We start from the raw sequence: 13,995 nt of genomic DNA on the forward strand, positions 1-13,995 counted from the left end.
ACCCTTAAACAAAGTCAGAGTGTTGTGGGTCCTCCAAAGCCCTCCGGAAGCTGTGAGTGGGCGTAGGGTGCAGGGCGACGTACCAGCCTGCGGATGTCCCGCTCGCACTCGCGCTTGATGCGGTGCACCTCCTCCTGGTGTGCCTGGTAGGCAGCGCGCAGGTCTGCCGCCTTGGTCTTGTCGGCCTGCATGCAGTTGCTGAGGGCCTCCTCCGCCTGCTTGCGCGCCGCCTTGAGCTCCAGGATCTCCTGCTGCAGCCGCTGACGCTCGCTGTCGAAGGCTCTGCGCGCCTCCTCCCGAGCCTCAGCCAGCAGCGCGGTCTTGACCTTGTCAGCCGCGCCGTCGCGCAGCACGTTCAGCGTGGCCTGCAGCCGCTGCAGCTCGCCCTCCTTGATCTTGGCCGTGCGGGCCGCCTCCTGCTCGTGCTGCCGGATGAGCACCTCGCGCAGCGCCTGCAGCTCCTTGGTCTTCTCCTCGTGCAGCTTGGCCTTGAGCTCCGAGATGTAAGCCGTGTGCCGCCGCTGCTCCTGCTCGCGCTCCAGCTTGGCCTCCTGCAGCCGCTCGCGCAGCTTGCCCACCTGCAGCCAGAACATGAGAGTCGGCAAGGACACGGGCAGGGGAGCCGGTGGTGCCCGGCCACAGCCTCCCACGCCCCTGAGACCCTCCCAAGTGCCCACCTCCGATGCCCCCTGGGCCACTCAACCGTGCTAACTCTTCCCCTCAGCCCCACCGGGATCTGTCCTACTAGGTGACTTCTGAGATTTTCCTTGGAGGGGAAACCGCCTGAGGATGTTGGAAAGGGGGCCAAGCATGGAGACCCCTTCATCCTGGAACTCATGAGGAAGGACACGCCAGCTCTCACCAGGCTGAGCAGATTCCAAACCAGAAAACCATTCCCATGGCCCCTGTGAGAGGCTCCGACCCAAAGAAGAGAGGGCAGAGGTGGCAGGGAGGGAAGGGGGAGGCCAGGCTCCTAGGGAGGTGCGCTCTGGCTGGGGCCTCTCCAGGGCACCCTTGCCTCAGGGGCCTGGACTCCTGAATTGCTGGCTACAAGCCCCTTCTGAATCTAACCCTCCAATCAGCCATTTGAAACCCTATTTGTAAAATGTGCCCAGGGAGTGTTAAGAAAACCCTCATTGGTGCTTTTCATTTAAATACTCTGGTTCCACAGAACCCTTTATTAAAACTCCATTCCAGGTAAGGGCAGGCTTGGGGCACTGCAACCAGCTGCCTCTGATGAATGGGCTGCTCCACAGAAAATGGCAGCATTTCCCCCACACCACACCTGGTCTATAGCACGCCGTGGTAAAGTTAATTATAAGTGAGTTTGACAATGTCATCTGGGTATCAATAAACCCTTTCTTATAACAGCAGGAAAAGAAGCACATGAAACCCCCCAGGCAAACCCAAGACCCACGTCTCCTTCCATCAAACACACGAGGCAACCAGTGGCTCCCTGACCCGCTCACGTGAGCGCTGGAACCAGTCCTCCTGATGGACTCAGTGCTGGGGCCAAGACATTAAATATTTCCCTGGTCATGGACAAAATGCTTCTGGCATTTTTCTTTCTAGAAGACCACATACATGGTCCTCACCTCCCTGAATAGTGTTGACAGTGCTCTGGGATCAGAAGAATAATACCCCTTTAGATCTGGATCTACTATGATGAGCTATTTCCCTGAGCAGATTACTTAACCTCTGTGATGGTCAACTTTCTGTGTCAACCTGACTGGGCCATAGCACCAACAGTCATTTGGTCAATTATCACCCTAGATGATGTTGTGAAGGTATTTTTTGATGAGATTAACATTTACACTAGTAGGCTCTGAGTAAAGCAAATGGCCCTTAACTGCAGATGGGCCACATCCAATCAGTTAAAGATCTTGGGAGAAAAGACTGATGATTCCTCTGGAAAAAGGAATTCTGCCTCCAGACAGTTTCAGACTCCCTGGACTGCAACATCAGCCCTGTTGGAGATTCTAGCCTACTAGCCCGCCTACACACTTCAGATTTGCCAGCCGCCACTGCAAAAGACAATGCTTTAAAAACATCTCTCTCATTCTGTATATTATGTGTCTACCTGTGTATACATGCATATGCTTCTTTATTTAGAGTAACAGAACACGTGTGTGTATGTGTGTTCTAGTCTCTGAAGAACCATGACTACACAACCTCCCAGAACCTTGGCTTCCTGTCTGTGAAGAGCAACATCAGCAGCTGCCTCAGAGGATGCTGAAAGGAGGGACGTGGAGAATCACTGGGGGATACATGAGCATTGTCATTGTGCTCCAGAGTTTGCACATCAGGTGTGAGCAAGCCCTGGGGTGAGTCTCAGGTAGAGAGGGTGTGATTTGGAAGGCCTACAGTAATGAGGATGTGTGACTCCATCCTGCCCTCTGCACCTGCAATACCTGGCTCAGCTCAGCTGGCACCTCCTGCTCCTGCCCAGGCAGAAACCCTCCCAGGCTGCCCCACCACACCTGTGCAAAGAGCAGGATGGAGTCACACACCTTCATTACTGCAGGCCTTCCAGATCACACAGGGTGCAGGCTCACTCTTCTGGAACTACGATGTGTATGTGTGCAGAACAACTAAGAGAGTGGATGGAGAATGGGGGAAGCCGGCTTCTCACTGTTGGGAGTAGGGGGCTCCAGACAAGAAAGAAGGGGCTGGAATGATGCACATGGCCGTGAGCTAGTGTTGGGACATCAGCAAGAACTCAGGTTTAAGTTCATGCAGTCACAGGTGCCACATGCAGAAGCATTTACAGATAACGTGTATGTACACGTAGCATACCTCTCCTAGCTCTTGGCTGAGAGGGTCTAGAAGAGGGGCACTCCCTTGCCTGCGAGCACACCAGTGCCCAGATCCTGCTGTCTAACACCATTCTCCCATAATTGGAGCCAGGGCTCCCGGGAGAAATGGCAGATTCCAGGATGGGGGCGGGAAGTATGCATGATGAACACCATAAAATAAGAGCTAAAAACACAAACAAAATCAACACAAAACCTCCACAATGATGGGGGTATCACAGGTACATAGGCACCACAGCCTGAGCCACAGAGCAAAGATGCTGTTGGTTTATATCCAGAATGCAGCCCACGTATCCATGAGTCCAGACTGACACACTAAAATGACTAAATGTACAAGAAAAATGTAAAATAGAATAAGCAAAAAGAAAAAAAAAGAGAAAGAAATCCTCAGGAGGTCCATAGTACTTAAAACTCAAGCCTAAGTCCTCCCCAGCCCACAGGACTGAGCCTTGTGCTCCTCTGATCCATCTCCTACCCTGGCGGTAATCATCCGGCTCCGGCCACACCACTGCCTGCTGCAGCCTGGACTCCTTGAGATACGCCTTTGGCATGCCTCTGTCTGTTCTTCCAGCCCACCCACCACACTTAGTGGCACCTCCCCTGAACCCTTTGCTGACGACACCTTCCAACAGGCCACTCCAGAACCCACTGCTGTCCACCCCTGCTCCTGCTGCTGTTTCTTCTGGGTATGTCCCACTACTCAGTTAAAAATACAAGAATCTCCTGGTGTTTGTTCCCTGCGCAAGCCCCAGGAGAGGACCCGGAGTCACTGCATTGCTGCTTCTCAGACAAAGATAGGTACACAGCCGGTACTTGATAACTAGTTCAGGACTGAGCTAAGGAAAAAGTGGAAGTGTGAACCACTGGTAGAGGTCACAAATAACAACAGCCTCCCTTACAGCCTCCACAACAGCAACCAGGAGTTGTGGGCTCCCGCCCCAGATGTGCCCCAGTTTCCTTCAAGCTGGCCCCTCATCTGGGGACCTCCCCTCACCTTCCCTCCAAACTCAGCAGGGCAGGAAGGCTTCCTCAGTCCCAGGGTCAGCACCTCCCTGGGCTCCAGTGCCCAACACAATCTACTCCATCACTACTCAGGATATACCCAAATACCAAGCCTTCCCCCCACCACCACAGAAGCCAGCAGCCTTTGAGGACAGGCTGAGATCCAACTCACTTCTCACTTCAGATAAGTGCCTAGCCCAGCACAAATCCAGACCAAAGTGTGCTGGTCACGGTGAGAATGAAGAAATGCCCAGCTGGTGAGGGGCTGTGGTCTGGCACACTTGACCCTCTCTTCACATCACCCCAGATGGTGGGCCTCTCTAGGTCAGGAACACTGCCCCACTGGCCTGGTCCTCGACTGGCACTCAGAAGGCTCGCGGGTGTTGCTGGACACTCGGAACTGCGTGAACACCTTTCGCTTCCGCCTCCAAAATGGCCACTGTGAAGCCTCCACAGGCCCTTTCACTCCGCAGGTTTCCTAAGAACTCTGATGCAGCGTGCCCGTGCTGTGCTGCCACTGGCTCCCCGGAATCCTGCACCACCCTAACTGAGGGCACGGGCTGTTCCGCAGTCACTGCCAAAGGCATGTCACCCAGCCCGGGCACACAGCATGCACGCAAGGCCAAAGATGAACAGATACAGTTACCATACTCCCTTGCCCTGCAGTGTTTAATGGGTCCTTTGTTAAAATAATGACACTATAAATGTAACACCAAGTTATTATTAGATCATACAAAAATAACACTTAAATGTAATTGTAAAATTTACAGTTATGCTTTTGGAAACAGCCAGAGAGAGCACACTGCCAAATTCTTTCCGAACAGATATTCTCCAATATCTGACCGGATGGGTAAAGTCCTACAGAGGAGGCCACAAGGGGGCTGGATGGAGAACTTCAGCAGGCAAGATGCGTTCATGTGAGAATTTCCTCGTGTCCCAGAGGGAGGGGGGCAGCCTGGTGACAGGGGACTCCCACAGGTCTGGCCTTCACCTACCAGCACCACCTATAGCTGTGCTGACCCGGCAGAGGGGCTGAATTGCACCCCACCCCGTCCTGACACTCAGAACTTTAGGTGACTATATTGGACACAGAGCCTTTAAAGATGTAATCAAATTAAAATGAGGCCATCAGGATGGCCTCTAATCCACTCCAACTTGTGTTCTCATAAGAAAAGGAGATAAGGACACCAACACGCAGAAGAAAACCATGTGGGTCCACAGGAAGACGAAGACAGCACAGCCAAGGAGAAGGGTCTCAGGAGGGGTCAGCCCAGGACACCTGACCTCAGACTTCCAGCCTGCTGTGGTGACACCATAAGTCCCTGTTTATTTAAGCAGCCCAGTGTGGCACCTTGTCCCTGCTGGCTGGCAAGGTAGACTCAGGCAATATACCTGAGCATGTCACCTCTCCTTCTGAGCCCTAACTTTCTCACCTACAGAGACAGGAAGCCACACCTGACCATACAGGTCACTGTGAGGCCATGACACCTCTCAGGTACAGGATGCTGTCTACATGGCAGGCCCAGATGTTAGAAACAGGCTGCCAAGTGAGAGCAGGTGACGGACAACCTCAGGCCTTATACTGACTGTCATACTCTTCCTCAAATGGCCCAGGAAAGCAGACACATTAGAAGCCCTCCATTTTACAGATGGGAAAACTGAGGCAGGGGCAGTTACATGGCTTCATGGTTAGGCAGCAGACTTGGATGTGCAGTTTTCCCCACAGCTGCTGCTGCTGCTTCTGTACACACAGACCAGCCCCCTGCAGCCTGGGCACTCAGCTCTCAGCCCTAGAGGATCCCAGCAGGTGAACCCCTCCTGACTGGCAGGGTGTGCACAGGTCAGCACCACCAGCAAACACAGCCGGAAGGGGCTACTTCACCAGGTCCGATCTCTTGAACACCCAGGAGTAAGGAGGTCTGCATCTGTCCCTACACTCCCGAAGCCAGGCCTTCCTCGCTCCCTCTCCAAGTTGACCCAAGTCTCTGCTCTCTATGCAGCCATCCTGACCTGGGAATGGAGTCAGGGCCAAGGCCAGGAGTGGCCCCCACCCCTACACTCAGCAGCTGCCTGGGCCCCAGTGCTTCTTAACACAGGCACCAACTGCAGTTCCCAGGCAGCCACCCGCTGTGCTCCAGGGACTTTGGCAGGGATTTGGTTTAACCTTCCAAAGGCCAGACCCTCAACATCTCAAGCCACCCAGGTACAGGCCCAGTTGTCCACCCTTTCCTGTGCTCACAGAGCCCCTGGCTGGATCTGCCCTCAGATCACCCAAGTCAGAGCCATGCCAACAAAAATGACCAGGGCAGTGCCTGGGCAACAGACACTGACAGGGCTTTTTATCACACCTGGGATCTTTATGACAACCTTGAACTGGGCAGTAATTGTCATGCCGTGTGCAAGCTGAGGATGCAGAGGTTTGGAGACCTTAGGTCACTTGCCCAAGACTGTGAAGCCAGGCAGGGGCCAAGCTGAGGGTGGAGCCAGGTCTGTGGGATTGGAAAGCTGGGCTCCTCCCTCGTGGGAGGTACAGGCCACACATAATGGCTCTGCTCTAGCTGTACTCCCACAGTCTACCATCATCCAGCCAGCCACTGTCCTGAGTGGCTCCAAGGCTCAGACCTGCCCTGAGAGCACAAAACAGCTCGTGGTATGGAGCAGGCCCCTTCCAAGTTCTTCACGTGGTACTAAGTCCTGACAGCAACCCACTGAAGCACTATCATCACCCTGTTTTGCAGGGAAACTGAAACATGGGAAGTCACACAGCCTGACAGTTCCCATCTGGCACTCTATGTGGCTCTGAGGGGTAAGTTGAGGCCCAGAGAGAAAGAGGGACCCAGGGGAGGGGCCCATCCTGCTCCAGCCTGCGAACATGCCCTCCCCACATGTCCCTGGCAACATCATCCTCTGAGTGTCACCACCCAGCCCTCTCACCTTGCTCTTTTCCTGCTGGAACTCAATCTGAATGTTGGTCAGTTTGGCCCGCAGCTCCTCATTGGCCATCTGTACTGCATCCGTCTCCATCTCGGGCTTCTCGCCCTTGCTCCGGCCTTTTTTAGACATGCTTCCTCTTGGGTTGAAACTCTGAGATCCTAAGCTTCACGCCCGCCCACCTGCAGGCACAGAGACCACCGCCCCCGTGCTAGCCAGTCGAGCAGCGTTCAATTCATCCTCCATGTAAACCACCATCACTTGGGATCCTAGGGGAAGGAGGGAAAGCGAGTTAGCAAATGAGATGGGACTGGCATCCCCTGACAGCTACCACCTGTGGGCACAGCACCTATCCCCACTGGAGGATGTCCTCCACTCACAGGTCTGACCCAGTGCTCCTCACATGAACTGCTCCACAATCACTTGGAAGCTGTTAAGGGCAGAGTTCAATATCCCTGATAATCCAACTTGAATCTCTAGCAAGCTCCCCAGGTGGTGTTTCCGGGTGACCACGTCTTGCATAACTTCACTCCAGCATAGCCCTCATCAGGACAAAAGGACCCCATCTTCACAACCTGTAGATCTTGGTCTCAGACCTCAGTGAACATGCATCACCAGAGTATTTATTTCCAAATGCAGGTCCCAGGCCACCTCAGAACTTGAAGCACAGGGAGTGGGAGGGTCTATGGAGTCTGCATATCCCGTCCACACTCCCAATACTCGTGAAGCAGGGTCAGAGGACCAAACTTTGAGAAATGGGTTTAGACCTCGTAAGGTTAGTGGTTTCTCCTCTACGAGATAGAGGGTATCACCAGTATCACAGACAGGAAAACTGAGGCACACACTGGCTGAGAGCTAGCCATGTCACACAGCTAATGAGAGAGAGAATAGTAGTACCCTGATCAAGGTCCACAGCTGGAACTGGGGGAGCAAAAGCTGTACCCTGACTCCCACCTCCAAATTCTGCACTAATGTGGCCACACTGCTGGCCTCAGTAGTGCACCACAGTGCCACTTTCCCTCTCCCTCTCTGTGCCCTGCTGTGATTTCCATGATAAAATGTATGTTTACTTACTTTCTATTTTCCCTAGGATGTAAGTTCCAAGTACATAATACCTGGGTCTGTTTTGTTCCTTGCTGCCTCTTCTGTGCACGTAAAAGGATCTCCATAAAAACTTGTGGAATGAGTGAATAAATGGCTCAGTGACAACAGGGAACAATCATGAGGCACTGAGTGTGTGCCAGATCCCAAGACAGGAGTCAGGGATCCTGTCCTGAAGTCCTTGGAACCCCTGATGAAGTAGGTTAGTTATTAGGTCCTTACAGATGAGGACATGAAAGCAGAGAAGTAAAGTAAGCTACGTTCGGCCACACAGCTAGAGGGTGGTGGTGCTGGGTCAGATGGCCTGGAGAAGGCAGGGAAGATCAAGCAAGAAGATTGTAAACAGAGAAGAAGAGCCAGGGAAGCTAACAGGAAGCTCCTCTGGCCAGAAACTGGCCACTGCATTCAGCAACAATGGAGTCAGTGGGACTTCAGTTTGTGGGTGGGGGCTGGGGAGAGGGGCATAAAGCACGGGACATGGCTTCCAGGAGGAGGTGGGCTGAGGCCTCATCAATGCCAGTGCATTGGGCAAGCTGCAGATGCCCAATGCTGCAGGCCACAGCCCCTGATGCAGCACAGCCTAAGCAGGCAGCCCTGGGCACAGGGAGCCATGCAGACTAGGGAGCCTGGAAGGCTATGACGGAGGCCACCTGAAGTGAAGGCAGCTTCTCTCCAACAGGGACACTGCTTCTCAGTGCCCAGCAGGATCACCCAGGAGTCACCAGCATCCCCATCCCTCACTCCAGAAGGAGGCATTCTGTCTTCAATAAGCATGACCTCCATCAGCTTTGAGTGCGCTATAATTGGAGCTTACTCCACAGTTCATTCCTTGGCCCCCCTGACCCGCCTGCCTTCATAACCACAGCAGCTCTCAGAAACCAGCTTCTGCTGCTCAGGTGCACCTGCCACCCTTGCCATGATGAGCAGGAAGAACTCAACAGAGCAAGCGGCACCTTTTTATTCCACCCTGGAACATGCTCAAGGAACTGACTCGAGATAGTCTGACATGACGTCTGGCCATCCATCCCAAAAGCACAATGCTCAGTTCCCAAGAGTCAGTAAGTTACATCAAAGACCTGATAGCAAACTCCAGACATTAATCTAGGGAAAGGTTAATGTCACAAGACCGAAAAGGGCAGGATACAAAGCAGAATATAATTTATGATTCCAATTTTCTATGATATATATATTGGTTCATTCTTTTTATTTGGTTACAAATATTTACTGAGCACCTGCAAGGTGCCAGGCCCTACCCCCAGGGATACAGTGGTGGCCACTCGATGGCCACATCTCCAAAAGGTTATAGGTGATATTTGTTTTCTTCTTTATACTCTTCTAGATAAATCCAAATTTCTATTTCTACTACTTTCAAAAGAAAGCAACGTAGTTTTTCTTTTAAAGGAAGATATTGTGATTTGGATATGAAGGGTCCCCCAAAAGTCCCTGTGCTAATGCAGGAATGTCTGAAAGGGAAGTGAGTGGATTGTGAGAACTGTAACCTAGTCAGAGGATTAATCTATTTGATGGATTAATAATTGGAATGGACTATCTGGGTGGTAAGTGTAGACAGGTGGAGTGGGGCTGGAGGAAGCCGGTGACTAGGGCGTGCCCTTGGGGACTGTATCTTGTCCTTGGCTCCTCCTTGCTCTCTATGCTTCCCCCTGCCACGAGCTGAGCAGTTGTTCACCACACACCCTTCCACCACGATGTTCTGCTTCAGCAGTGGAGTCAGCTCACCACAGACTAAACCTCTAAAACCATGAACCAAAATAAACCTTTCCTCCCCTAAGTTGTTCTTGTCAGGTATTTTGGTCACAGCAATGAAAAGCTAGCTCAGAAGGCAGGAAAACACCTGCACTTAGTTGAGAAGGACACAAGAAAAGCACTGGGGAGAAAGCAGTTGGGCTGCGTGCCCGCGGCAGTGCCGCTGACAGACCAAGTGAAGCTGCTCAGCTCCACAGGCCACCAGACATGGCTTCAAGTCCCAGGGCCTGACTATCTCAGGGTGGCTTGGAAGGAAAAGGGGGGGAAAGCAGCAGAAAGGCCACTCTATGCCTGCTGTCCCCACACAACTGTCAGCCATGGGAGGGCAGGACTTGACCTTTATCTTGGTATGCCCACCTTTGCCCAGCCCAAAGTCCCAGCTCAATGTTCCCAGGACAAATAAACTCGCAGGAGCTGCCACTAAGACTAGAGCTCTCAACAGCATGTCCTCCATATATGCCAGCACAGGACTCAGTGCTGAAATGAAACGGAGCAGGAGCCGAGGCCGTCCAAAATTCTGGGCCACGCTGAGCCCCAGGCCACCAGCCCAAGCCACAGGCATACCATGGCACAACCAGTACCACTCGACATCCCTATCATCAGCCCCAAAGCCGCTGAGCATTCAAAGTCCTTGCCTGCAGGAGAACACAGGCTGTCCTTCTTCCTGGGCTGCACACCATGCCATGACCTGAACCGAGAGCACATGGCCCACTGCTGGCAATGAGCCCACCAGAGGCTCAGCAAGGCACAGTGGAGAGGAACTGCTCAAGGACACAGGAGGAAGAGTCATAGCCAAGAAGAGTCACTCCACAGGAGACACTGAGCACCTAGCCCTCATGCTGGCCTGGGGATGCCACAGAAGACTAGAGTAGGTCCCAGCTGTCACAGAACTCCCAGTCGGGCCACACAGGCCACCTCCCGCCTCTACACCCCCATACTCATCAGTGGTCATCCATCCCCTCTCCAAAGTCCCTCCAGTGACTCTGGAAACCCCTTCACACTCCCCTCAGGCAGCCACACTTCAGAAAGCACTGACCAATCTCAAGCTAAAAGGAAACCCAGCACAAAAGGGCCCCTCAGAACTTCTGCCCTGAGCTCCTTCGGGTACTCAGAAGCCCCCAGAATGAGTTCTCTCCTTCCCACACAGAGGTGCCCTTTAGAGACTCCAGCCACAACTCCTCCCCAACACACACACACACACACACACACACACACACACACCCCTCTCTTTGGGAAACAAGGCATAAACAGTGAACATCTGATGAGAACATAATACTTATCAGGCACATGACAACCCCTTCAGAGGATGATCTCATTCAATCCTCAGGACATCCTCCTCTGAGGTGGCATGTTCACCTTAAAGGTGAACAAACTGAGGTGGTCAGTGATTGACCATGACCATACAGAAAAGTGTCAGGCTGTGGAGTCAGACAGATGCAGTCACCTGTAATCTGTGTAAGGGCTCTGACTTCTCTGCGCCTCAGTCGCCTCATCTGAGGAACGGAAGGGCCTCTTTCGCTGTGGCACAGTGCCCAGGCCATCGGTGTTCCACAAGCAGTGACTCCCCAGGGCAACAGGGCAAGGTTTTCCAAGTGTGTGGAGCTGGCGGACCAAGACTGCATGCAGCCATGGAGCTCAGAGGGGACAAGGAGGACAGAGGGAGGCAAAGGGAATCTTCACTGGCTGGTGTCCTAGCTATGGGAAACCTGCCTTCCCCACAGGAACCCAGCAGGTTGTGAAAGTGCTTCTTCAAGGGGAAAGAAAAGTGAGTGGACCCGTGCCCAACCAAACCCAGCTCAGGTGAGCTGATGTAGGAGGCATAGGCCTGCCTGCGCTTCTCGCTGGTGCTGCTCCCCACACGCACCCCCCAAGCCCACCTTCCACCTGCCAAATCCTCTCTGGATCCTTCCTGCCTCTCCTTAGCCTTGCCACCTCAGAGTGGATGGGTCCCTGTTCCTCCTTCCCCCAACCATCCACAAGAGGGCGCCTCCCAAAGCAAAAGTCAACCATAACCTACCCCTGCAGAGAAAATAATAACCATATAAACAACCATGGTAATAGCAGACCACCTGCTGTGGCCCCAGGCCCGAGGGGAATGCCAGCCCCACAGGGGAATGCCTTGCCTTTCCCCATGCCCCTCGTCCTGGTGCCTGCTCAACTGTCTGCTTACCCTGCTGAACTCCTCTCTGCCATCTTGTCCTCTGGAGTCTCTAGAAACAAGCTGCTCAGTCACATCCAGAGCCCTCTTAGGATGTCTAGTACTATGACAACATCATATACCCCACTTCCACATGCACCCCAATGGGCAAAGTTCAGGACACACAAAATCCTTCAATGGACACAGGTTTCCGTAGTCCTTGATACAAATACCACTATCCCACCCCATCCCACCTCCTGTGCAAAGCCAAGTATAACTAGATAAGAACTGGCCCGTGTGTGGATGCCCATGCCAGCTGAACCCCTTCAATATTTCAATATGGCCTCAGCAAAGTGGTAAGATGCTGAGCATCAAGGGCCTTGGGCCTTGCTCTTGGATAAACAAAGCTGTCCGAAGACCACAGATTCTGAGGTCCAGGGAGATCTTGGCTGGCTGCAGACACCCTTCCATTGCTCATTTCACTCAAGACTGCTGCAGCCTCCCACATGGCAGGCACCATGCTGGGCACAGGCACTGCCTGTGGGATGCTGATGGCCTGTCTTGCTCAATGCTCCTTCCTGGAGATTCCTGTCATCTGCTCTTTCAGTATCTCCATATATAAATCAAGATGAAATAATTTCCGTGGCAACTTAAATATGGCCACAGAGGCTACAATGAGATTTCTCAATGGTCACCACTTTTGTCCCTAGAAAAGTATATAAGATCAATACATTTTCTGCTTTTGCTGGCAGCTTCACCTGCCATCCACACCTGTCACTGTCACCCCAGCCACAGAATCAGCAATCTCTAAAGCTCAGGACCATGCAAAGGGACACAGATGACACAGCAACAACAACAAAAACAAAGGCAAAAGCATGGTGTGAAGAGGCAGAAGAATCGGAGGCAGATTCAGACACAGCAGAGACAGAGGAATATCCGCCTGGGGCTTAAAACAACTGTGACTGAGAGGCCAGAGGCCCCAGTGAAGGAACAGACAGGCAGGCAACACGAGGAAGGATGGAAATTCTCAGAAAGAATAAAAAGACATGCTAGCCTCACAGAAATGAAGCTCCCCTTGAGGGATCATTAGTAGACTGGACACAGAGAAAGAGAGAGTGGGCTTACAGGCATGTGGACAGAAGGTTTCCAAACTGGAAAGCAAAGAGAAAAATGACTGGAAAAACAGGGGACGAATATCCCAGGACTGTAGGACGACCACAAAAAGTGTGGCGTACACACAATTAGACTACCAGAAGGACAAGACAGAACCAAGGGAATATCTGAAGCAATGCTATCTGAGAGTTTCCCCAAATTAATGCCAGACTCCAAACACAGATCCACAAAGTAGAGAACCCCACACAGGATAATGCAGCGACGACCAAACAATCCATACTTACGCATATCATTCACACCACAGAAAAACAGAGATGAAGAGAAAATTCCCAAAGAAGCCAAAGAGGGAAAAGCACCTTACCAAAGAGAAGCACAGAAGCAAGACGACGAATGTCATCAGACTTCTCAAGACATCATGCAAGCAAGAGAGAGTAGTGTGAAATATTTTAATGTTTAGAGAACAACAACAACAAACATCAATGTAGAATTCTGTATCCTGTGAAATTATCCTTCAAAGGTGAGGAACCAATAAAAACTTGCTCAGATAAGCAAAAATCAAAAGAATGTGTTACACATGCCTGCCTTGAAAAAAGCTTTTGAAAGAGAAAGATGCGTGGTCAAAAGCTCAGACCTAAATAGAAGAAAAAAACAAAACAAAAATACAAAACTTAAAAAAAAAAAAAAAAAAAATCTACATAAAGGGAGGAAGATCTTTAGAGAAGGGGTAACTGAAGGGAAAATAAGTTTTTTAATTTTTTTCTCATTAATTGATTTAGCAGGTAATAGTTTGTTCAAGGCAATAAGAGCAACAATGTGTCCGATGATTATAGGATGGATAAGTGAAATGGACACAGCAATGCTACAAGAGGGCCAGGCAGGATACTTTGTTATAAAGTTCCTGCACATCACATGAAATGTCATGTTATTTGAAAGTGGACCTGGACTAGTTATAAACGATATTGCAAACTATAGGGCAACCACTAAAAAATTAAGATGTGCAACTGATATCTTCAAAAGGACAGAAATGGAAATATATTAAAGCCACAGAAAGCAGAAAGAAAGAGAGTGGAAGACAGAAACAGTGACAAAGAACAGGGCAACCAACAGAAAACAATAATTAGCACAGCAGAGATT

General features: G+C 51.5%; 1 protein-coding gene across 9 annotated transcripts in view; it reads right to left on the reverse strand.

Moving 5' to 3' along the window:
* The window catches only part of Jakmip1 (janus kinase and microtubule interacting protein 1), a 146,902-nt gene that overhangs the window by 69,842 nt on the left and 63,065 nt on the right, over positions 1 to 13,995 (reverse strand). For all 9 annotated transcript variants that reach the window (XM_058572421.1, XM_058572424.1, XM_058572423.1 and 6 more), the window contains exons 2-3: positions 6,750 to 7,015; positions 84 to 578 (exon numbers count right to left, since the gene is read on the reverse strand). In XM_058572421.1, coding sequence (XP_058428404.1) covers positions 84 to 578; positions 6,750 to 6,878 — 624 coding nt within the window. In that variant the 5' untranslated portion in view covers positions 6,879 to 7,015. The remainder of the gene's footprint in view (positions 1 to 83; positions 579 to 6,749; positions 7,016 to 13,995) is intronic.

The sequence above is a fragment of the Marmota monax genome, unplaced genomic scaffold (assembly GCF_021218885.2).
Source record: "Marmota monax isolate L192 unplaced genomic scaffold, Marmota_monax_Labrador192_F-V1.1 WCK01_AAM20220418_F8-fsc00009, whole genome shotgun sequence".
Classification (NCBI taxonomy): Eukaryota; Metazoa; Chordata; class Mammalia; order Rodentia; family Sciuridae; genus Marmota; species Marmota monax.